Source organism: Carcharodon carcharias, chromosome 11 (genome assembly GCF_017639515.1).
Source record: "Carcharodon carcharias isolate sCarCar2 chromosome 11, sCarCar2.pri, whole genome shotgun sequence".
In the NCBI taxonomy this organism is placed as follows: domain Eukaryota; kingdom Metazoa; phylum Chordata; class Chondrichthyes; order Lamniformes; family Lamnidae; genus Carcharodon; species Carcharodon carcharias.
The window spans coordinates 22,986,234-23,011,777 of NC_054477.1; the positions used below are offsets into that span (position 1 = coordinate 22,986,234).

At 41.8% G+C, this 25,544-nt stretch overlaps 1 protein-coding gene across 3 annotated transcripts in view; it reads left to right on the plus strand.

The window, feature by feature from the left end:
* Positions 1-23,979, plus strand: part of ppp2r3b (protein phosphatase 2, regulatory subunit B'', beta) — a 153,973-nt gene extending 129,994 nt beyond the window's left edge. For all 3 annotated transcript variants that reach the window (XM_041199878.1, XM_041199881.1, XM_041199879.1), the window contains 4 exons: positions 1,832-1,950; positions 3,552-3,661; positions 20,944-21,001; positions 22,738-23,979. In XM_041199878.1, coding sequence (XP_041055812.1) covers positions 1,832-1,950; positions 3,552-3,661; positions 20,944-20,968 — 254 coding nt within the window. In that variant the 3' untranslated portion in view covers positions 20,969-21,001; positions 22,738-23,979. The remainder of the gene's footprint in view (positions 1-1,831; positions 1,951-3,551; positions 3,662-20,943; positions 21,002-22,737) is intronic.
* The last annotated feature ends 1,565 nt before the right edge of the window (positions 23,980-25,544 follow it).

The window sequence follows — 25,544 nt, forward strand, 5'->3', positions numbered from 1 at the left end:
TGTCTATATGTAAAATGCATTTGGTTACATTGGACTTACAGCCCAAATTCTGTTGGATTGAAGGAGAATAAAGGTTCTCTCTGTCTGTATCTGTGCTGTATAATGTCTTTCAGCCGTTGTCAACATGGAGTGCTTATAGTTTTCAGAACTAGGTGAAGAGTGGAATTTCCTCCATTCTAACACAATTTCAGGAGACCTCAGCCAGGCTGTAATAATGGCGCTATTAAAGAATTCAGCAGTTTTCTATGCTTGATTGCTATCCTGTAACTTGCAGAAAGCATGTACAAGCAAGGAGCAGGAGTAGGCCATTCAGCCCCTCGAGCCTGCTCTGCCATTTAATAAGATCATGGCTGATCTGACAGTAACCCGAAATCTGCATCCCACCTACTGTCGATAACCTATCACCCTCTGGCTTAGCAAGAATCTATCCACCCCTGCCTTAAAAATATCCAAAGATTCTGCTTCTATCACCTTTTCAGGAAGAGCATTCCAAAGACTCATAACCCCCTGAGTGAATAAATTTCACTTCATCTCTGTTTTAAATGGTAGACCGCTTATTTTTAAACTGTGACCCCTAGTTCTAGATTCTCCCACAAGAGGAAACATCCTCTCCACACCCACCCTGTCAAGACCCCTCAGGATCTTAGGTTTCAATCAAGTTGTCTCTTACTCCTCTAAACTCCAACGGATACAAGCTGGTCTGTCCCACCTTTCCTCAAGACAACCCACCCATTCCAGGCATTAGCCTGGTAAACCTTCTCTGAACTGCTTCCAACGCATTTACATTCTTCCTTAAAAAAGTTGACCAGTACTGTACACAATACCCCAAATGTGGTCTCACTGATGTCTATACAACTGAAACATAAACTCCCTACTTTTGTGTTCAGTTGCCCTCGCAATTAACAATAACATTTTATTAGCTTTCCTAATTACTTGCTGTACTTGCATACTAGCCTTTTGTGATTCATGCACTAGGACACCCAGATCCCTCTGCACCTCAGAGCTCTGCAATCTCTCACCATTTAAATAATATGCTTCTCTTTTATTCTTTATGCCAAAATGGACAATTTCACATTTTCTCACATTAAATTCCATCTGCCAGATCTTTGCCCACTCATTTAACCTATCTATATCTGTTTGTAGCCTCCTTATGATTCCTTCACAACTTATTTTCCTATCTATTTTTATGGCATCAGCAAAATTGGCAACTACCCCTTCAACCCCTTCATCCAAGCCATTTATATAAATTGTCAACAGTTGAGGTATGAGTAGATAGCTATTTTAGATTTAATATTACTGATATGTGAGTAGATTTTCATCACATTAATACAGTATAGAATTAGTAGTTGTTTCAGCATCACTATAAAAGCTGGGAGCTAGTAAAACCAGCTAATCTACTAGTTGTCTGAGGCTCAAATTTGCTCAACTTAATCTCTTAACTGTCCAGGTTTTATTTTACAAGTGATCCTCAAAGAAATCTGTATATTCATAATTTTTTTTCACGTTAATTTTTTCCCACCTACATTTATTTATTCCATTTATTCAAGGGGGTATCGCACCTGAACCTGACCTTGTCCTCTCCTGACACTCATATATGCACTTTCTAATTGAGGCCACTAGATAGTGATCCATGTGACCATGTTGACTGTAGTATACCTACTGTCACCCTGTTGAGATTCAGTAACTCAGCGCACACTGGGAACCTGATCTGACAGTCACTGGATAAAAGTCTAATTCTTCCAGAGAACATAAAGTAACTGTGTGTTTAACTTGAACTATTAAAATGGTTTCTTAATTTCTATGAAATTAACTGGCATTTTTTTTTAACCAGGAAAAATCACACTCCATGACCTAAAGAGATGCAAGATGGCAAATGTATTTTTTGACACTCTTTTTAACATTGGCAAGTACCTGGAACATGAGCAGAAGGATCCATTTTCTATTCCGAGGGTAATTGTTACATTTATGAAACCCTGTCGTCTTCCTGTAAACTACCTACCTCAAGTCCTCTAATCATGTTCTTTAGCAGAGAGTCTCCACTTAATGTAACAAGATTTACTATTGAAACTATAAAAGGTTCCTTGTACTGTGACCTCATCAGCACTGAGCACCACAGAATCTCGCCATCTGACAGTAGCTCCAGTTTGATAATCACATGAAGAGACCAAGTAGAGGAATGAAACCGGCAAAGCTTAGCACTCATGTCTTTGACTCTTTCCAGTACCAGCCCCAAATTGTCACTATGTAACACCAACCTCAGATAATGCACTACTGGCATTAATCTGCACCAACCGGCACTACATTGCATTCATTTTTTTTTTATTCCTATGGCTGGGGAAGCAGTTATAGTTCAATATCGAGGTTGACAATCCATTCGACACCTTCATCTGACACAGTGTGAATGATTGTGATGCCGCCAGGAATTGAACTCTTAAGGCAGAAGTTCAGTATATCATCGATGGTCTGACTTAGATGACAACAGTCAGAATTTGAGCTGTCCCTCATGTTTCAGTTGTGAAGCAAGTGATCACATCTTCCCTGGCCCATCCTCCAAAGGGTAAGGGTTGTCCAGATTTTCCATGGAAGTTGAAACCTGAGACTTCACTGTTCGGGTCAGGAAACAGGTTGCAGTTGGCGAAGTTCGCAGTCAACCAGGAGGTGCACCATCAAAAGGTGGGGCTGTCATCAGTTTATAGGGTGTGGAGTGTGTTCCATTTGGGACTGTGGGATTTCAGATGAGTGCGTGGGTTTTTCTTTTGAGATCCTGCGTCAATGCGAGTGCTTCATTAGCTGTCAGCAGCTGGTGTGCTCTGAAGAAGATATATTCCCTGCAGACATCAGGAGGTTCAATGTGTGCTGGTGCAGAAAGCCACTCAAGCTATGTTGGTCTCAGTGTCCCAGAAATGATCCTCGTGACTTCCCGGAGGTGGCTCCTGAGCCAGATTAAGCAGCAGTACTCTGTGTATGATGCAATGAGGTGAGTGTTGGCTTTGCAGCCTAAGTTGGTATCCACCAGTTTCTGTTTGAGATTTGTTCTTGTCTTGACCTAGGCTCTAGTGTTCTAGAGGTTTTGCTGGTAGGTCAATGTGCGTTCGAGTGATGGCAAGGTGTTTTGGTGTTGGGTCATGGATGAGTGGTCGACCACAGAATTGAACATGAACTTCTTCCTGGCCTTTGAGTTGTTCGGGTGGAAGGCAAAAATGACAACCTTTACAATTTTTGGTCCAAATTTCCATATTTGGAAGTAGGCTTCCAAAGAACATAGATCTTCAGTGAGTTTTCTCAATGTCCTGAAGGTTTTTCACCTAGAAAGCCAGGGCCAAGCCGTTAGCATATATGAAGATCTGTGGCTTTGTGGGAGGGACATCACTAGTACATATGTTGAAGAGCTGAAATTAATAATTGGTGCAGAGATGTACAGACAAACAACTAAATTGTTGGCAAATCTTGGGGGAAATGACCTGTTCTAAGCTGCTTTTGCACATAAATCTATAATCCTGCTTAAATATAATATTTGTAATGCCTATGCAATTTCAATCTTTCCTATGCAGCAAGATGTGGAGAGTGATGGGCCGGAAATGACTGACTGGGAGAAGTATGCTTTACAAGAATATGAAAATTTGGTGGCTGAAGAAACAGCCAATGAAAACTGGAATGACGGGTAAGAGGCTGCTGATTAATAAAAGTTATTATTTTTTACCTGAGGGTCGTTTGAAAATTAACTAGCCCTTTGCGAATTATAAACAACAAAAGACCGACCTTGCCCTGGAATGCCTTCCCTAACAGAACCGTGGGTGTACAGTTCAGTGGTTCAAGAAGGCGGCTCAACACCACCTTTTCAAGGGCAATTAGGGATGGGCAATAAATGTTGGCCTAGCCAGTGACGCCCACACCCCGTGAAAGAATTTTTTTTAATTCCCATGGTTTGCATTTTAAGCACAACAGCAAAATACAGCAGATGTTCAAAATATGAAATCAAAACAGAAGATACTGGAACTGCTTCAGCGGGTCAGGACATCATCTGTGGAGAGAGAAACTGAGTTGATATTTCAGACCAATGATCTTTCATCAAAACTGAGTAAAGGTAGAAATGTAATATGTTTTGAGCAAGTGAAAGGGGGCAAGGGGTGAGAAAGGGTACAAAAGGGAAGGCCTGTGATAGAAAGGAGTGCGAGGGAGATTAAATGACAAAAGGTTTCGTCTTGCAAAAGCCAAAGAGCGTGGTGCTGGAAAGCGATAGCGTAGTGGTATTGTCGGCATTGACCCAGGGTAATGCTCTGGGGATCTGGGTTTGAATCCCACCATGGCAGATGATGGAATTTGAATTCACTAAAAATATGGAATTAAAAGTCTAATAATGACCATGAAACTATTGTCAATTGTTGTAAAAACCCATCTGGTTCACTGATGTCCTTACCTGGCCTGGCCTACATGTGACTCCAGACCCACAGAAATGTGGTTGACTCTTAAATGCCCTCTGAAATGGCCTCCCCTAGCAAGCCACTCAGTTGTAACAAACCACTACAAAGTCACAAAAAAGGAATGAAACCAGACAGACCACCCGGCATCAACCTAGGCACCAAAAACGACAATCGCAGCCCTGTCGACCCTGCAAAGTTCTCCTTGCTAACATCTGGGGGCTAGTGCCAAAATTGGGAGCGCTGTGTCACAGATTAGTCAAGTAACAGCCTGACATAGCCATCATCAGATAATGCCCGAGAGTTGGCCAGGGAGTCGCCCTAGGAGTCCTCAACATTGACTCCAGATCCCATGAATCCTCATGACATCAAGTCAAACATGGGCAAGGAAATCTCCTGCTGATTACCATGTACCACCCTACCTCAGCTGATAAATCAGTGCTCCTCCGTTTTGAACATCACTTGGAGAAAGCACTGAGGTTGGCTAGGGCGCAGAATATTCTCTGGGTGGAGGACTTCACTGTCCATCACCAAGACTGGCTTGGTAGCACTGACTGAGTTGGCCGAGTCCTAAATGACACAGCTGCTAGACTGGGTCTGCGGCAGGTAATGAGGGAAAAACATACTTGATCTCATCCTCAACAATCTGCCTGCCGCAAATGTATCTGTCCATGACAGTATTGGCAGGAGTGACCGCTGCACAGTCATTGTGGAGACGTAGTCCCACCTTCACATTGAGGATACCCTCTATTGTGTTGTGTGGCACTACCATCACGCTAAATGGGATAGATTTCAAACAGATCTAGCAGCTCAAGACTGGGTATCCATGAGGCACTGTGGGCCATCAGCAGCAGCAGAATTGTACTCAAGCACAATCTGTAACCTCATGGCCTGGCATATCCCCCATTCTACCATCACCATCAAGCCAGGGGATCAACCCTGGTTCAATGAAGAGTGGAGGGATTGCCAGGAGCAGCACCAGGCATACCTAAAAATGCCAGGTCAACCTGGTGAAGCTATAACACAGGACTACTTGCATGCCAAATAGCATAAGCAGCAAGTAATAGACAGAGCTAAGCAATCCCACAACCAACGGATCATTTCTACTCCGTCCTTGACAAGAATTAGATCGGTCTTCCAAAGGGTCCCGTCCTTTCCGAAGAGCCTTGGTTCTAGGTGTGATGTCCAGCCATATTTGGCGACAAACTGCTGTAAGCGGTCCAGTATTTTGTTATGTCTTTTGATTCTCGCATTTTTCACAAACAGGCAGCTGCCGGCGATGTGAGCCAGTGACTCGAAGGGGGCCTCACATCTCCTGCAGGATTTGTTATGGTGTTGTCTGCCTCTGTTTAAGGTGGATCTCGTAGGATAGAGATTGCATCGCAGTAGTAAACTGTTTATGAGCCTGGATTGTTTAATGTTGAAACAGGTTCTCGTCCAGGAATTAGAGGCATAGTCATTTCCGTAATACTCAATGCCAATTCTTTGGCATTGGAGTTTGGTCCACTTCCGGTATTCCACCTCCCTCCAAGCCGCGTATCTGTTGGTGGGTTTGGGCCTGGACATTTGGGTAGTATCCGTCCATCCCATAGCGATACCAATTTCATCCACGCCATTACCCTTCATCAGGTCTCCTCTACATTGGAGAGACCAAACGTAAACTGGGCGACCGCTTTGCAGAACACCTGCGGTCTGTCCGCAAGAATGACCCAAACCTCCCTGTCGCTTGCCATTTCAACACTCCACCCTGCTCTCTTGCCCACATGTCTGTCCTTGGCTTGCTGCATTGTTCCAGTGAAGCCCAACGCAAACTGGAGGAACAACACCTCATCTTCCGACTAGGCACTTTACAGCCTTCCAGACTGAATATTGAATTCAACAACTTTAGATCTTGACCTCCCTCCTCCATCCCCATCCCCTTTCTGTTTCTTCCCCCTTCCTTTTGTTTTTTTCCAATAAATTATATAGATTTTTCTTTTTCCCTCCTATTTCCATTATTTTTATATATTTTTAAATCTTTTATACTCCCCCCACCCCCACTAGAGCTATACCTTGAGTGCCCTACCATCCATTCTTAATTGGCACATTCGTTTAGATAATATCACCAACTTCGACACCTATGTGTTCTTTTGTTCTGCCGTCTGTGACATCTTTTGATGATCTGCTTCTATCACTGCTTTTGCCTACAACCACACCACCCCCCTCCACTTCTCTCCCCCCACCCAACACCTTAAACCAGCTTATATTTCAACCCTTCCTGGGATTCACCTAGTTCTGTCGAAGGGTCATGAGGACTCAAAACGTCAACTCTTTTCTTCTCCGTCGATGCTGCCAGACCTGCTAAGTTTTTCCAGGTAATTCTGTTTTTGTTTTGGATCATTTCTAAGCTCTGCAACCCTGCCACATCCAGTTGTGAATAGTGGTGGACAATTAAACAACTCACTGGAGGAGGAAACTCCACAAATAGCCCTGTCCTCAATGATGGAGGAGCCCAGCACAGCAGTGCAAAAGGTAAGGCTGAAGCATTTGCAACAGTCTTCAGCCAGGAGTGCCAAGCGGATGATCCATCTCAGCCTTCTCTGGAGGGACCCAGCATCACAGATGCCAGTCTTCAGCCAATTCGATTCACTCCACATGATATGAAGAAACAGCTGAAGGCACTGGATACTGCAAAGGCTATGGGCCTTGACAATATTCCGGCAATAATACTGAAGACTTGTGCTCCAGAACTTGCCATGTCCCTAGCCAAGCTGTTCCAGTACAGCTACAACACTGGCATCAACCCAGCTATGTGGAAAATTGCCCGGGTATATCCTGTACACAAAAAGCAGGACAAATCCAACTCATCCAATTTCTGTCCCATCAGCCTACTCTCAATCATCAGTAAAGTAATGGAAGGGGTCATCAACAGTGCTATTAAGCAGCACTTACTTAGCAATAACCTGCTCACTGATGCCCAGTTTGGGTTCCACCAGGGCCACTCAGCTCCTGACCTCATTACAACCTTGGTTCAAACATGGACAAAAGAGCTGAACTCCCGAGGTGAGGTGAGAGTAACTGCCCTTGACATCAAGGCAGCATTTGACCAAGTGTGGCACCAAGAAGCCCTGGCAAAACTAGAATCAATGGGAATCGGGGAAAACTCTCCACTGATTGGAGTCATACTTAGTACAAAGGAAGATGGTTGTGCTGTTGGAGGTCAGTCATCTCAGCTCCAGGACATCACTGCAGGAGTTCCTAAGGGTAGTGTCCTCAGCCCAACCATCTTCAGCTGCTTCATCAATGATCTTCCTTCCATCATTAGGTTAGAAGTGGGGATGTTCGCTGATGATTGTAGAGTGTTCACCATTCGTGACTGCTCAGATACTAAAGCAGCCCATTTCCAAATGTTGCATGAACTGGACAATATCCAGGCTTGGGCTGACAAATGGCAAGTAACATTCGCGCTACACAAGTGTCAGGTAATGACAATCTCCAACAAGAGAGCATCCCATCATTGCCCCTTGATGTTCAATGGCATTACCATTATGAAATCCCCCACTCTCAACATTATGAAGGTTACCATTGACCAGAAACTGAATTGGACTAGCCATATAAATACTGTGGCTACAAGACCAGGTCAGAGGCTAGGAATCATGCAATGAGTAACTCACCTCCTGACTCCCCAGAGCCTGTCTACCATCTACAAGGCACAAGTCAGGAGTGTGATGGAATACTCCCTACTTGCTTAGATGCGTGCAGCTCCCAAACACTCAACAAGCTGGACACAATCCGCTTGATTGGCACCACACCCACAAACATTCACTCCCTCCACCACCGACGCACAGTAGCAGCAATGTGTACCATCTACAAGATGCACTGCAGGAATTCACCAAGGCTCCTTAGACAGCATCTTCTAAACCCACAACCCTACCACCTAGAAGGACAAGGGCAGCACATAGACGGGAACACCACCACCTGGAAGTTGCCCTCCAAGTCATTCACCATCCTGACTTGGGAATATATCGCTGTTTCTTCACTGTCGCTGGGTGAAAATCCTGGAATTCCCTTCCTAACAGCACTGGGTGTACCTACACCACATGGACTGCAGCGGTTCAAGAAGGCAGCTCGCTACCACCTTCTCAAGGGTAGCTCGGGATGGGCAATAAATGCTGGCCCAGACAGCAAAGCCTACATCCTGTGAATGAATTAAAAAAATGTCTAGATGATATGTGATTGGATGGATAGCATTGGACTTCACATTAAGTTTAAGCAATTTTAAATCATAAACTCTGCCTCCATTTTGTTGCAATTTTTTTTTACTGGTTTGATTTTTTTCTTATTTCTTTCATTATTCTTTTATTTTGCATTCACATGGCTGCTATCCAGTCAGCCATCAGAACTGAAACTTTAACAGTTTCTCTCCATAGATGCTGCCAGACCTGCTGAGTATTGCCAGCGTTTTCATTTGTTGTTTTCAAGCTTTGTACCCCTTTACACATGGATTAGAAGTACCATTTTTCCCCCTTAAATGCATATGGTTTTTAGAGCTGATTTTTTTTTAAAATGAATGTTATAATTTGGTAGATCATATTTAATTTGAAAACAAAGCAATGCAGATAATGCAGCAGTGTGTGATTCAAACCAACATGTATTATCAAATTGTTTGTATAGTGTGATGCTGAACAAAGAGGTAGACATTCTAAAATAAGAATGGATTTTGCATACTGTTAAAGTTACAGGCACAGTTTGACCGTTATGTCTTAAAACCAAGTTTGAATTCAACTTGGGTAGATAGCAGGGTCCACTTGATAGAAATTCCTGAAAATTTTTCAAATTAGGAATTTGAGGGGACCCCGGTGAGTGACTTGAAATGCATTTGAGGAGGAAATGTTAACTTGTTGACATAGTATAGTTAATACACTGTCTCGTGCCAACACAAGATGGCCGCTGATACCCGGCAGCAATGTGCACTGGTCCACGCATGCACAGAAATCCAATTACATCACCCATGGGACAACGTAACAGGGATCCAGAGCTGACATCAATTTCAGAGAGTTTAATCCCCTACGCGGACACAAAACCCTCTCCCCTTGCATGGGAAAACTTCTCCCAGAGGCCTGGCCTGTGTGTTAGGTGGGGAAGTCCCCAAGAAAGGCTGCAGCCAAGGAGCAGTGAGATTAATGTTGCGGCTGGAGGGGTGAGCTTGGTCAGGGGTGGGGGACAGTTCGAGGTTGGATTGGTGATAGGAGGTTCATGGTGGAGGAGGTTCACAGATCGTCTTCATAGCCCTCAGGGTCAGCCTCTTTTACAATTTTCTGGGCTGCTTTGTGAAACATGATTCTAAAAAGCTACAAACAGAAAATATGACTTTATTTAGCATTATACCTTGAAGCTGAAACAATGTACTGTGTTAGGGTCACATGCAGTTGCATTATTATAAATCCAACATTCCTATAACAGTTAATATTACGTTGAATGCTCAAATTACTATTTCCCTTAGCTAACTTTATACAAGAATTTGTTTCACACTGGCAGGAGTAAAAACTCAAAGATGGTGCAAGAAATCCACACTTCCTGGTTTTCAGACTGTAACACCGCCCCATGTTTTTAAACCCCATCCAGAGTAAAAAACAAACCTGCACATGCACAATGTTGGCAACAAACGCAGCGTTCTTAATATTATTACAGGACACGACTTATCTTATTGTCAGGCGGAGGCTGAGAACTACATGTCCCAGCATGCCCCTGGGAGTTTTCGGCATGCACAAACCAGGAGCAGGCTGCGCATGTACAGCCCGGTGTTTGAAGTTGTTCAGGCTGAGGACGGACCTAGTGCGCCTACCTAAAAAGAAAAAAAATGGTTTGAAAACTGGATCACGTGACTCAGGAACAGGGTGCCATAATTGGAAAAGAGTCCCAGACAGCGAACAGGGGGAGGTCCCAAAAGTCCCAGATAGGGAGAGAGGGCAGAAAGAAAGAGAGGAGCAAAGAAAGAGGCTCCAAGTGGTAAAAGGGCTGCAGTTGGCAGACTTTAAGTAATGAGGGCTCGGGAGAAGTCCTTTAGATCAAAGAAGGCAGCAGAAGGTTGGTGATTCAGTGCTGCGGCCCATTGGAATAAAGGTACCCATTTGTAGCCAGTAGTGTCCTGCTCAGTGCAGCAAAGAGCTGAAGTTGTGCTGTGTGAGCTGGAGTGTAGACCTGGAAATCCCGTGAAACAGTCTCGGTTGTCAAGATTAAAACCCTGGGAGGTGAGCAGTTATTGAGGCAATCCAAGACAGAGCAGCTTTTGGAGAGAATCCCGAGGCTGTATCTTCAAAGGTGAAGACTGGATTCCCCCGTGAGAAAGACAGGGTTTCACTAAGATTGGTTGTCTCAATGTTTACTGATATCTGGATGGGTTGCTGAGAAATCTGCAGGGTCTGTCTTGGTCGTATTTGAAACTTATCGTGCAGTGTTGTGTGTTCAACCACACTTAGTCTGTTAATTCACCTTCTTTATTCATTCATGGGATGTGGGCATCACTGGCTAGGCCAGCATTTGTTGCCCATCCCTAATTGCCCCTGAGAAGGTTGTGGTAAGCTGCCTTCTTGAACCACTGCAGTCCATGTGGTGTAGGTATACCCATAATGCTGTTAGGGAGTTCCAGGATTTTGACCCAGCAACAGTGAAGGAAGGGCAATATATTTCCAAGTCAGGATAATGTGTGGCTTGGAAGGGAACTTCCAGGTAGTGGCATTCCCATGCATCTTCTGCCCTTGTCCTTCTAAATGGTAGCGATCGTGGGTTTGGAAGATGCTGTCTAAGGAGCATTGGTATGTTGCTGCAATGCATTTTGTAGATGATACACACTACTGCCACTGTGCATCGGTGGTGCAGGGAGTGAACGTTTGTGGATGGGGAGCCAATCAGGAGTGCTGCTTTGTCCTGGATGGTGTTGAGCTTCTTGAGTGTTGGTAGAGCTGCATTCATTCAGGCAAGTATAGAATATCCCATTTCACTCCTGACTTTTGCCTTGTAGATGGTGGACAGGCTTTGGGGAGCCATGGGAAGGCAGCTTCCCTCTGACCTGCTCTTGTAGCCACAGTATTTATATGGCTCGTCCAGTTCAGCCTCTGGGAAATGGTAATCCCCAGGATGTTGGTAATGGGGGATTCACCGATGGTAATGCCATTGAATGTCAAGGGGCGATGGTTAGAATCTCTCCTTTTGGTTGGAGATGGTTATTGCTTGGCATCTGTGTGGCACAAATGTTACTTGCCACTTGTCAGCCCAAGCCTCGATATTGTCCAAGTCTTGCAGCATTTGGACATGGACTGCATCGATGTCTGAGGAGTCGCGAATGGTGCTAAACATTGCACAATCATCAGCGAACATCCCCACTTCTGACCTTATGATGGAAGGAAGGTCATCGATAAAGTTGCTGAAGATGGTTGGGCCTTGGAACTGAGATGATTGACCTTCAACAACCACAACCATCTTCCTTTGTGCTAGGTATGACTCCAACCAGTGGAGAGTTTTCCCCTTGAATCCAGTTGACTCCAGTTTTGCAAGGGCTCCTTGATGCCATTCTCAGTCAAATGCTGCCTTGATGTCAAGGGCAGCCATTCTCATCAGGAGTTCAGCTGTTTTGTCCAAGCTTGAGCCAAGGTTGTAATGAGGTGAGGGACTGAGTGGCCCTGGCAGAACCCAAACTGGGCAGGTTATTGCTAAGCAACTGCTGCTTGATAGCACTGTTGATGACCCCTTCCATCACTTTACTGATGACTGAGAGTAGCCGGAAGGGCCAGTAATTGGCTGGGTTGGATTTGTCCTGCTTTGTCTTCAGGACGTACCTGGGCAATTTTGCACATTGCTGGGAGATGCCAGTGTTGTAGTTGTACTGGAGCAGTTTGACTAGGGTTGTGGCACGTTCTAGAGCACATGGAGAATTGGTAACATAGTAGTATTGTCGCTGGACTAGTAATCCAGGGACCCAGGGGACCCGAGTTCGAATCCCACCATGGCAGATGGTGGAATTTGATCGACAGATGGTCAATCGACAATCAGCTGCTTCATCAATCGCCAATGGTTTCATGGTTATCATTAGATGATAACCATCTGATGATAACCATGAACCCATCTGGGAAGGGAAGGAAACCTGCTAACCTTACCTGGTTTGGCCTATATGTGATTCCAGATCTGGTTGAATCTTAACTGCCCCCTGAACAAGGGCAATAAATGCTGGCCTAGCCAGCAGCATATTAAAAACAACAACATTTAAAGAAAAAACGTCTTCAGTACTCTTGCCGGAATAGTGTCAGGGATACCATCAACCGTTTCTTGATAACACTGAATCGAATTAGCCGAAGACTGGCATCTGTTTTTTTTATTGTGATGCTGGGGACCTCCAGAGGAGGCCAAGATGGATCATCCACTCAACACTTCTGGCTGAAGGTTATTGTCTTTTGCACTGATGTGCTGGGCTCCCCCATCATTGAGGATGGGGATATTTGTGGAGTCGCCTCCTGCAGTGAATTGTTTATTGTCCACCACCATTCACAACTGGATGTGGCAGGAATGACATGTCCAGCAATAGTGAAGGTGGTGTCTGGGACATTACCTGTAAGGTATGATTGCGTGAGTATGTCAGGCTATTGCTTAACAAGCCTGTGGGACTGCTCTCCCAATTTTGGCACTAGCCCCCAGTTAGTAAGCAGGACTTTGCAGGGTCAACATGGATTCTGACCTAGGTCTTTTACTGTTTGCAGTATTCATAAATAAGAGTACCAATGCTGCCGCATTATGAGAAACGCCATCTTTTATGTGAGACTTTAAAGCAAAACCCCTTAAAAGATGCCATGGCAACACTTGAAGAGAAGGGAGTTATTCTGGTGTCCTGATCAACATCTTTCCCTTAGCCAATGCCAGTTAAAACAGATTAAATATTCTTTCTTTAATTTTTTGTTTATGGCACCTTAGGGTGTGCAAAATAGCTGTTCTATTTACCTGTAGAATGCTAACTGCATTTCAAAATTAATGCATTTGATTGTAATGTTCTGTTTCAAAGAATACTTAACTCTGTATTCTACATCCCAAATGTGTCTGTAAACTTGAATATCAGTTAATAACTTATTAATCATATTGAATGCAAGGGTGATTTACAGAGTTCAAGGGTGGACAATACTATATTTAACCAGAAAGTTGACCCCATCATATAACCCTCAAGTTATCAAGTAACTATGTGGACAATTTGTTTATGTATATTGTGAGTAAAATCGGTCTTTGACAATTTAGCACATCTGCAGTCTCCATTTTCCATTGAAATTAGTTGAAAAGCGAATCAAGTGGTATATAGAACTGGCAGTTGACTTGCTATTGAGAGTTTTGTATTCCTGCCAAAGGCCAATTTCACACCCAATATTTCTGTGGCAGTGTTAGCCATTGCATAAATTGTTAAATTCTGATAAACTTAAAAAAAAGCATGAAGCCATCTTTTATTTTTTTACCCACCCTGTCAAACTTTCTTGTTTTGCCTTAATGTCTGCCAGCCTCCTTGGCTTGGTGTATTGTTTGCACGTGTTTGACTCATTTCCAATTAAAACCTTTATTTTCCCAACAATTGTGAGAAAGAGGCAAGAAGTAGTAGTACTAATTCAGATGAGGTCAAAGGCTTGATTATGCATTGACCATGTTGGTACTTGGAATCCATTCTCCCACAGCTTTTTGTCTCATGTATAATGTGTGTACATTACATGCTGCAACAAATTTTAAATGGAATCACTCATTTCCCCCAAAATTAGGTCCCAAGCGATAGTATTAAAATATTGACTGCATTACTGTCTGAAATTCAAACTTTCCGTTAAATTACCTTCATCATGCACAATCCTATGAGTTGTAACACAGACTGTGACAGCTTGCTTTAGTAGCAAGTTGGAAATACTAGTTTATTCTGACTTCTTGTTTTGGCCTGAATGCCTGACTCATTGCTTACCATATTGTGTGCACCTTTGGTTAATTTTGAATTAAGTTCATAATTTTCTCAACAATTGTGAGAGGCAGAAATAATGCTGTGCCAATTGTGCTTAATCACTTCCCATGCATTTGAAATTTCAGTTGCAGTGCTTATCATAATGCTGCATGACTCAAAAGCCATTCATTTGCTTCCAAATTATTCATGTTTGTTTCAGTACTGCAGTTTGATATTTGCTCCTTTTTTATAATTGAAATGTAACACAAGTTACTAGTGATAACAGCAAAGTGACACTAGTGCAATTTAAGGCAGTGAAAGGGGGAGGGAGAATGTAGTCCCATGCTTTCAAAGTCATGAGCACTCTGCAAATAAATATTTTTAAATTTTGCACTTAGTTTTGAGGTCAAAATACATAGATTCCCATTGTGTTAATTTGAATATTGAGTACACAACCTCAAATCTAATAACAGTTGGGCCAGAATTTGTTGTCAAAATAATGAGGAGTTAACGGTGCTCACTGTTATTTATCCATAAATGGTACAGCAACTTCAGATGAGGAGCAGATGCATGGTTAAATGGAATACCCAAAAGTTGCTGTCAGAGTTGAGTTGCATCACTCTACTATTAGTTTCACAAAAACAATATGTAGCATTCTGCATCACCTTTGGCATGCATTAAATGATGCAACTTTGTTGTATTTATAAACCTGCCACATATATTTAGGGCTAGTAATTAGTAGGATAAATACATTTTAAATGATATGTGAATTATTAATTATTGCCAACCAGCCTCTCTGGCACTGACAATTAACTATCACAAAAATCCTTGGGTTTTGAATTTTTCAGGGAGATTTCAAAAATGTCAACAGCAAGATTTTAAATCTTTTTCTCTCTTCCCTTGTCTTTTCCACTCTTTCTTAATCCAATATTTCTTTCCCTCTCTTTCCCTTTACCTGATTTGACATTGCACTCACCTTCTATTAACCAATCTCCTCCTCAGTTCTTCCTATATTTATTTCACAACGCTTAAGTCCTACAGACAAAGAGACATTCTGATGGTTACCATGTACACTCTGGTCCTAGATGCCCTGTCTCCCTCGCTGTGCCATTATCAGTTCTCACTTTCAGCTACTTTATGATCAAAAATCTTTTTTTTTTAGCAGGGCTAAAAGCAGATACAGCTAGATGCCCTATTTACAGCAAATTCTGGCCAGAGATAATGAAGCATGAGGTTTTACTGCCACCTAGTGAATGAAATAAACATATAGTCAAGTAGTTGGTCTGTGTGAGCTTAGAATCATAGAATCTTACAGCACAGAAGCCTTAAACAAATTGATTTTTAATGATCATTAGGAGTGTTTGGAGAGACACTGCTCTTTTCACCAGCAAGGCCCTTTCCAACCATTCTACCCATTTAAAATTACTTTTAAATGGTGAGTACACATAGTAAAATGATAATCTAAAGCAATTGAAGATGGAAATGTTCAAAGGGAAATGCAACATTTTAAACTTGTGCTCCAGATTTATTATAACTCAAATATTTTATTGTCTGGCTTTGATATAGATTTTTATTGGCGTTTTGGTTAGGCCTGAACCCAGGACCTGTTAGCACAGGTCCACTCATCCAAATTGAGACCCTGAAGTTTGTTTACCTTGATCATGATTTTTGGATTTGTTTTTACTTGCTTTTTTTTGTCTAAATTAGAAACCCTTGTTATCTGCCATTCTCTCTTTGAGAGCTCGCACACCTGCAGTGATTCAGTTATTGCGGAGTTGTACTTTAATTCTAAGGATATATCATGCAATCTCATTGGTTGACACCAATGTCTGTAGGCATGGACCATATTAATATTTGGAGTCCCCATCTATCCTTTCTTCAAGTGAAAACAAAGGTTCTGCATTAAATTAGCACTGTTGAGTGAGGAGAGCTAGATGGGCCCTAATTGCCTGAATTAAAGAGACAGTTTACCCAATAGCAATGAGAAATTCCTGTTTGGATAGATCTCAGTTTCAACCTACACAGTATGAAAATTCAATCTACAGTAAATAAATTAACATCCTTTGATATCCAACATATTATCTGTATTTTAAATCCACATTCATTAAAATTTACTGAGCTGCTTGTGAAGTCTGAGATTTTTCGCATGAATTTACACAAAAGATTTGAAGTGGCATTCATTAATGACACTTAGCATGGAGATGAGCTATATAAACCTGCTGTTGTTGGGACATAACTGAGGAGAAAGTAACAACGTTAGTAGTAAAAGGCACGTTCATTTTTTTCCTCCAACCTTCATGAAATAGTGATCTCAAATACAGATTGTTGCATATTTCAGATTCATCATATGAACAGTAGCCTTTCAAACCAAGATGATGGGACCTTGGAGGTTAGCTGGTTAAATGAGAACCTAATTGTGTTGGCTCTAACTCTTCAGCTTATCTTTATTGCATGTTCTTGTCATCATTTCCTAAGACTTAGCATGCCAGTTTCCCATGCAGAACAGTAAATGCCCATAATTGTGTGTTTTTGTAGCATGCTTCTAACACAGTCTTAAGTAAATGTCTAACATTTCCCCTCATGACTGCTTGCCCTGCCAAAGAATTAGAATTAATGATATTTTCACTTAGTGCAAAAAGCACTAGTTAGCAAGGGTTCATAAATTATAGAGGCAAATTGGAGGACAAGAAAAATTTAATCTAGAATTTTCATGGAAGATATTGTAAATCTTTACAATTTAGTGTTTCATCCTGGTCACACCTGGAAGTGTGAATACCAAGGCATCGTACTCACACACAAAGGAGAAGACCAGAAAAGATTCTCCAGGCCATATGATTGGACCCAAAAACAGATGTCTATAAAGTATCCATAAGACATAGAGTTCTAATTAATCCAAAAATAATTATCTGTTAAGGCACCAATCAAATATCAACTGGCTAATGAGAATGAATCAAAAGCAGTAACAAGGAACATGTAACTGTCACCAGGTGCAACCTGCACAAAACTGAGCAACCAAATTCCTCAATTTTTCTTCAAAGCTACCACTCACAATATATCAAGCACCACAAAACCAACCAGTTGAATTGCTGAGTTTTCCACGCTAATTGCGCCACACAAGTGACAGGCAATGACCATCCCCAACAAGAGAGAATCTAACCATCTCCCCATTACATTCAGTGGCATTATCTTCACTGAATCCCCTACTATTAACATCCTGGGGGTTACCATTGACCAGAAACTGAACTGGACAAGCCATATGAATACTGTGGCTACAAGAGTAGATCAGAGGCTGGGAATTTTGCTGCAGTTAACTCACCTCCTAACTCCCCAAAGCCTGTCCTCCATCTACAAGGCACAAGTCAGGAGTGTGATGGAATACCCTCCACTTGACTAGCCGAATGCAGCTCCAACAGCACTCAAGAAATTAACACCATCTAGGACAAAGCAGTACACTTGAATGGAACTCTATTCACCACTTTCAACATTCCTCTGCCATTGACACACATTGGCAGTAGTGTGTACCATCTACAAGATGCACTGCAGCAACTGACCAGCGCTCCTTTGACAGCACCTTCCAAACCTACAACCTCTAGCACCCAGAAGGACAAGGGCAGCAGATGCATCAGAACACCACCAACTTCCAGCCACATGCCATCCTGCCTTGGAACTATATCGCCATTCCTTCACTGTCGCATGATCAAAATCCTGGAGCTCCCTTCCTAACGGCACTTTGGCTGTTCCCACAACATATGGATGCAGCATTTCAAGAAGGCGGCTCATCACCACCTTCTCAAGGGCAATTAGGGATGGGCAACAAGTGTTGGGCTAGCCAGTGCCGCCCACATCCCATGAACAAATACATAACAAAAAACTATCTTGGGCTGCCATTTTCAGAGAATTACATCTTGGAGGTTGTAGTCCTCACTCTGCCACTGGAGGTACGATAATCAAAGTGTATTGAGACAATGTGTGTCACAGGACAACTGGGCAGAGAAGTTACAAATGGCCAAGATGTAATTGGCAGAATTTATTTTTTAAATATCAATGTTATATACTTTAAGACGTTAAATTTAAAATACTGAGTTAATGGTGTTTGAGATATGTTTTTGTTCTTTATTGATGAGGGGGTCAAATGTTTGCTGTGGAGACAGGTATATCTTTACAGAATAGCTTGATGCTGACATTGGACATGATTGCCGGTCAGCTGTAACTGTGGAGAATACCAAGTGTGGGTTAGTGGAGACGTAACTCAACATTAGGAAAAGCTTACTGTGCAGTTCCACTTCAGGAAGAACTATAAATCCACTATGAGAAGTAAAGGGAAGAAAATATCTTTCATAATCCTGTAAAATCACAAACAAAATGGTTTTGGGAGAAGGAAAGAATAAGGAAAATGTAAATGGCCCTTAGGCAAGTGATCCACTTTGGATCAATCCAAAAAAAACCTTTGGATGCAAATAACTGACATCAGTGTGTTTTTGGAGGGTGTGAACAAACTCTGAAGAGTTTGTCTCTGCAGCAAGTTTTGTAAGGTATTAAGTGCATGATATTATGATTATTTACATGAGTATCGTTAACACTTGGATTGTATCCTAACAAATATTTACCAAGGCACCAGGAGAGTTTTTAACCCCTTTACTGTAACTCTTTGTCCAGGAACGATCAGATCTTTACAACCCAGCCTACAACCAGAAGCCTGCATATAAAGATTATTTTTTTAAAAAGAGAACTAAAGACACTAACAACTTGACTTCTAAAAATGGATTTGTCATTTCAAAACACCTCTCATATCCTGGATTTTCAGAGATACCACTCCATTTAATTGACTAATCTGACTGAAGTATATTAGAAGAATTTATCTCTTTTGGGGTTAATTGCCTCAGTTTCATTAGCATACTGATGATCTCAGGTTACCGGAACTGCAGAATTCAGAGCTGTCAGGTGCCAAATTTATTCCCCTAACATTTCTAGAGCTTCTAACTCTCTATCTGAAGAGCATAAAGCTTAATTCCTACTGAGCTATCTCTGAATCTGTGTCTTGATTTAGAGAGTGCCTTGTTGGATACGAGTATTTTACGTGTTTGTTTCCTCGTAATTTAGTATGGCTACTGGCTGCACTTAAGGCAATTCTCAGCACATTATATCTACAATAGTATCTGGTGTGTAATATTTTTAACTCGCATCAGTTATGCCATCTATTGGTTCAGTATGTTAGCATGGTTGCAGCAATCATGTCACCATATAGGCTAAGCATTCAGTGCAAGTATTAATATTGTGGCTACAAGAGCAGGTCAGAGGCTGGGAATTCTGCGGCAAGTAACTCGCCACTTACTTACAAGCCTGCCTATCATCTACAAGGCACAAGTCAGGAGTGTGATGTAATACTCTCCACCTGCCTGGAAGTGTGCAGCTCCAACAATACTCAAGAAGCTTGACGCCATCAAGGACAAAGCAGCCCATTTGATTGGCACCCCATCTACTACCTTCAACAGTCAATCCCTCCACCAATGACACACAGTGGCCCTGCAGCAACTCACCAGAGCTCCTTCAATAGCATCTTCCAAACCCACGACATCTACCACCTAGAAGGTCGAGGGTCAGATGCATAGGAATATCACCACCTGCAAATTCCTCTCCAAGCCATAAACCATCCTGACTTGGAATTATATTGCAGTTCCTTCACTGTGGCTGGATCAAAATCCAGGAACTCCCTTCCTAGCAGCACTGAGGGTGTACCTACACCACATGGACTGTAGTGGCTGACCACCACCTCCTAGAGGACAATTAAGGATGGGCCGCAAATGCTGGCCTGGTCAGCAACACCCACACCCTGTGAAAGAATAACAAAAACATCATCTCCTGCCACCGCACTGGCACACGAAGTCATTGATGCCATCATTGTGCGCCTGGAATAGGAAGTCGGCAGCCACCCAACCCATAGGCACATGCACAGTGCCACTGACATCATCATTGTGTGCCTGGTGTACGCTTGCCGCCCACTTGCTGCACCCCCCCTTGCCACTTCACTCACCGCCCCACTCCACCCTTCAGTCGTCCCCACCCCTCCTCGTCACTTCACTTGCAGTGCCCCTCGTTGGTTCACTCGCTGCCCTGCTTATTGCCTGTAGACAGCAAGGGAGAAGGGCGGTGAGTGAGATGGAGACAGTGAGTGTTCGGGAGCGGGGTGGCCAGTGAGGCAGCGAGCAGGGCAATGAGCAAATCGCAATCCAAGAACTTTTAACTAGTGTTTTGGGGTTCAATATTCTCTGAAAACTGTAGTCCTTAACCATGGTGATTAAAGCACATTGCATTGATACTGCACTTGTTAAAATATCTTTACATTGCTCAATATTACAGATGATCGTGTTCCTTGCTGCAGGCATCAGTGACGTCACAGGCACTGTGACTGTATAGCTGGTGGATGTGCCTCCTGCAGTTGTGGTGGCAGCAAACTCAAACAACCAATGAGTGATAAAGCCTTAAAAGATCCATTAGTGCCAAGGATATAATTGTAAGATTTCTAAAAGAAGGAATCTTTTCCTTTATGTAAAAAAAATAGTGGTAATACTGGCTGAAATTATTCCATCTTGACTCTAGGGACTCTGAGCTGTCTGACTACTAAAAGATACAACTTTAAACAAAGAGGAGTTTTAAGGTAAGGAAACTTCTACAATCATTTGAAGTTGTCTTCACATTTCATGTGAACAAGACATTGCTTTACTTGTCCATTGTGTTTTTTAATCAAAGACAGTGTTCTACAGTTAAAGAAAAGGACTGAATTAACAATCAGATCATTCTCCTTCCCCTTCAACTTCTTTTGACTTTTGGACATTGGGTAAACAGTGTTGGATTATGGCCCTCAGTAAAAGGAGATTTGCATTTATATAACACCCATCAGAACCTCAGGATGCCCCAAAGCGCTTTACATCCAAGTATATATTTGAGTGTATTTTTTTTATTTCCAACCGTTTACCCAGAGAAAGTGGAATGTTCACTCTTTAAGAGCGGTAACTATCTTTCAGATAAAGGTGTGCTGAATACAGTATGCATGTGCCATCAATCCAAAAAATGAACTTGCCTGCATTTTCTTCTTCCTCCATTAACTAGGTGGCTCATCTATGATGTGTCAAGTACATCTTAAAATAAAGAATTGGTACTGCTCTCAAAAAATGAGAAAACTGACTCTACTTAGACCTACAATATATACATCTTTCCTAATCTCCAAAGAATTATTGAGTGCTGAACCATAAAAGGGGGAAAATGGGAAAGTTTGTTAAACATTCTTTTAATAGTTTAATTTTAAAAGGTAATGCTAATGGAAGCTCTTGTTTGAAATGAATGCAAGTACAATACAAGAAATTTCTTTGTGATGCTGCCAGGTAACTTGCTTGTGATTGAGTCTGCATTCAGAGTGAGTCCCAGATCACTGATAATTAGTTACTACGTTACACCAATAATCTCCTGCCTGTTTTCCCAATCTTTTATTCTCTCATACGCTCCAAAGAGCAATGATTTTCCGGTGTTGATTTTGTGCTTTGCAGCCATATCTTTTATTGAAGCAGAATTATAAAATTCAGGGTGGGGCATTTCATTTGAACACATTTGGAAGTATGACAGTGGTGTCAAGAATTATTTTCACAATGTGAGGAACTACCTGGGGGAGAATTTTCTCCCAGTCAGTTGGGAGCTGGCGTGGGCAGGCAGGGAGCCAATCACCGCCCACCATCGGCTGCACGCTGCCACTTTGCATGGGCAGACCAATTAAAGCCAGCCCAGTGTGACACGCACCCATCAAAGGCAGCTTGTTGCACAGTGCATTCCTTCACTTAATTGCTGGCATTGTTTAAACAAACCTGAGCTGCCTCAGGGAGATTAATTTCATAATGTTAATTTTAAATAAAGAAGCTAAAAAATCATTTACACGTCCTGTCATGTGACAGTGTCACATGAGCTGGGGCATGTTTTGCAAATGCTCCAAAAATATTTATTTAAGTTCTAAACCCTTCATGAAACCTCATCCCGCCCGTGGATGAAGTTTCATGAAAAATGCAAACGCTGCCTGGGCTCTTCGCCTGCCCACCAACGTTAAGGTTGGACGGGCAGCTTTCTCAATTGGCTTAATTGTTTGATTAATGATCTTAACAGACCTGTGACAGTTCAGGTGCACATTCAACTCCGATGTGCGCCTGCCGAATGAAAGATCAGAATGACACACGGTGACGTCGGGACACATGTCTGACGTCACCGTGTGTCATTTTACACATCAGCGTGCAGAGCCCACCCCCACACACCAAACAGAATATTCTGTCCCTAATATCACACTCTACATGTTTATGGCCCATGATGTACTAAGAGCAAAATTTTACAGCTTTAATTTTTATTTTAATTTAGACCTTATCGAAATGAGGTTGATCCTGAATATCAGCAACTAAGTCGGGAAGCTGAATGGATAAGAAGACTCGGAAATGCTCATTGATGTGTATGGTGTCTTTTTTTTATATAGATGAATATGATGATGTTTTGCCAGTTTCTATTCACAGTTGCCACAGTTACTAGTCACACTCTGCAGCTGGTCTGCTTTAGAGAATTTGCAAAAGCAAGCAACAAACTTTAAAAAAAAAAATCAGCATTGAGGTACTACCCCACCCACCCCCCTCCCCTGGTTGCCCTTAATCAGTTAAAAGTTATTTTAAAAAATTCAAAATTGAAAATTCAAGTGATTTTTTTTTTCAAGAGTTGGAGAAGTCAAACTCTTCATCTCTTCCAATTGTAAGTTTGAAGACTGTTGTCAAGAATGGAAATTTACAATGGCACTTATGTTAGAAATTGGAAGATGGTGGGGGAAAGAACTCCATGCTTATCTTTCCCCATAAGTGCAGAGTATATTCACTGTGCAGTAGGACATAGAACACTTCTGGAGAAACCGCAAAATCTGGGCAAATTTCCTAAGGTCCAAAGCCAAGTGTATTTTTTTTAAAATAGTGTTGTCTAGCCGCTTTTTGTGCATTAAAGAGGTAACGATAGCTTCTCGGTTCTTTGTTTAAAATTGGTGTTGGCAAACAGTGTATCTATACATAGTGGACAGACGTGTGGAAGTTGCGGACAATAAGAGCACAGAATTTTCCTGTTTTTTGACTCCCAAGTTACTCTTGTGTACGGTTGTGAAGCAGCTGGAAACTTTGTTCATTGTGCACACGCAGAAATCCGGACCGCTTCAAAAAACTTGCAACATAATATTAACAGGCACCTCCAACGTCTAACTCATCATATTCATGTTTGGATCGGTTGTCACTACATTCCACAAGTACAAAAATAAATCACTCTATTGATGTATGAACACAGTTTGAACATTTCCATTCTCAGTTGCCCAGTGATGACTCTGCACTGACCTTAACAATTAAATGTGCCTTATTTTTAAAGGGTAAGATTTTTACATACATAATATTTGATAAATGAAATTCTGCTGTAGCAAACTTGTTTATATGTTAGAATATGTTGTACATATTTGCTAAGTTTGTGTATAATTTCTTGATTTGTAGAGTCTTGCGGTGTATATTTGTGTTGTGGTGCTAAATCATACTTTTCAGTGTTGAGATCATGTTCTTATGCATTTTTGAAATAAAGTATTTAAAATTATTTTTCTCTCAGACTGACTGAATTTGGTATCATCAAGGAATCTGTATTAATGCAAATCCAGAAAGTGGTGTAGTAACACATTGTTTCCCATTAGTAAATAAACAGATGGATGTCGCGACTCACCGGGGATTGTGCGCCGCAATATCAAGCCCCACTGCTCCCTGAGCCACGACAAAAGTGAAAAAGTTTGATCAACCCACCTAATTGTTTAATTCAGGTTAACAGAATACGCACACCAGGTTTGTAAACTTAATAAGTAAATAACTGTTTATTGAACAAATTGTCTTTAACCAGTGGCAAAAGAAAGAAATATGAATCGCTAATTTCTGACTCCATAACCTAAACTCTACCCCTTCTTAAACTCCTATACACACATATATAAGACTCACAAAAACATGGATTTTAAGGATGGGATAAAACCATTCAATAGCACCAATTCTGGAGTTACAAGATTTGATGGGTTAATTTTGATCAATGTCTTCCAAATTCCTTTCAGTTCCTTGTTGATGACACAAAGTGGTCTTCCAGCACTTTCAGTCTGTAGTTCACTGGTTGAGCACATGCTTGTCAATGACCCTAATGGTGATTTTCCCCTTTGCCTCTTGACAGGGGTTTTCAGAAAGAGAGAAAGGGTTATAGAGTTACAAGGAGAAAAAGCCGGCAATCTATTATTGTAGAATTACTGGAATCAAACACACACAGGAGACAAGGATTTTTTTTCCTTCAGGTTAGGAGCTATTCCGCAGCACTGCTGTCACACAAACCCTGGTCACCTGGTCAGGAGCCAATTAAAATGTTGTTGCCAGGCGGTTCCTCATTAGACTGGACGACTCCTCAGCACTACCCTGTCTTTCATGGCACACTCTGTTCCGGGACAGCAACATTGTAGCAACACTGTTCCAGTCAACACATTCTTCAAACTGCAGCCATTGTAATTTTAATCCACAGTCTAACAGAAACCTTTAAATGGGATACTAGGATAATGCAGAGTGTTGGAATAGTACCTTATTAACTTGTCATTGTGCCTTCTGGTCTATGAATTTATTAATTTATATCTGACCACCCCTCCATTTAGTTTTACTACTGATTGCGGCTAGTTAATTTAACGAGCACCACTACTGAATATATTAATCTGCTGGTGCCCAGTGCTTCATTAATTTATTAATTGCAATTGTGCTGTGTTTGTCAGCATCCTTTTATTACTTGTGCATCATGATGTGTTTGTTCAGTTTTCCTTTTGAGATTATATGATTTTAAAAAACTTAAAATTTTTAATTCAAATTCTGCACCATTTTACAGGCAGCTTCTGTTATCCATTGATTTAGGGTGTTTTGTTGTTGTATTCTTTGGAAAGATCAAAATTAGACATTTTAACACAACACAGCTCATGACTCCCCATGTGCAATCACATGGGATCCCCACTAATAACTGTAATACATTAAAATACTCGTGCTTTTTCTGGGCACTCTCTACCCTTAATTCCTGTGTAACAATTTTTGGTCAAGATTTCATAGGTCAACATTTATGAGTCCATGTTCTGCCACCTCATTGGCTCAGTTCCA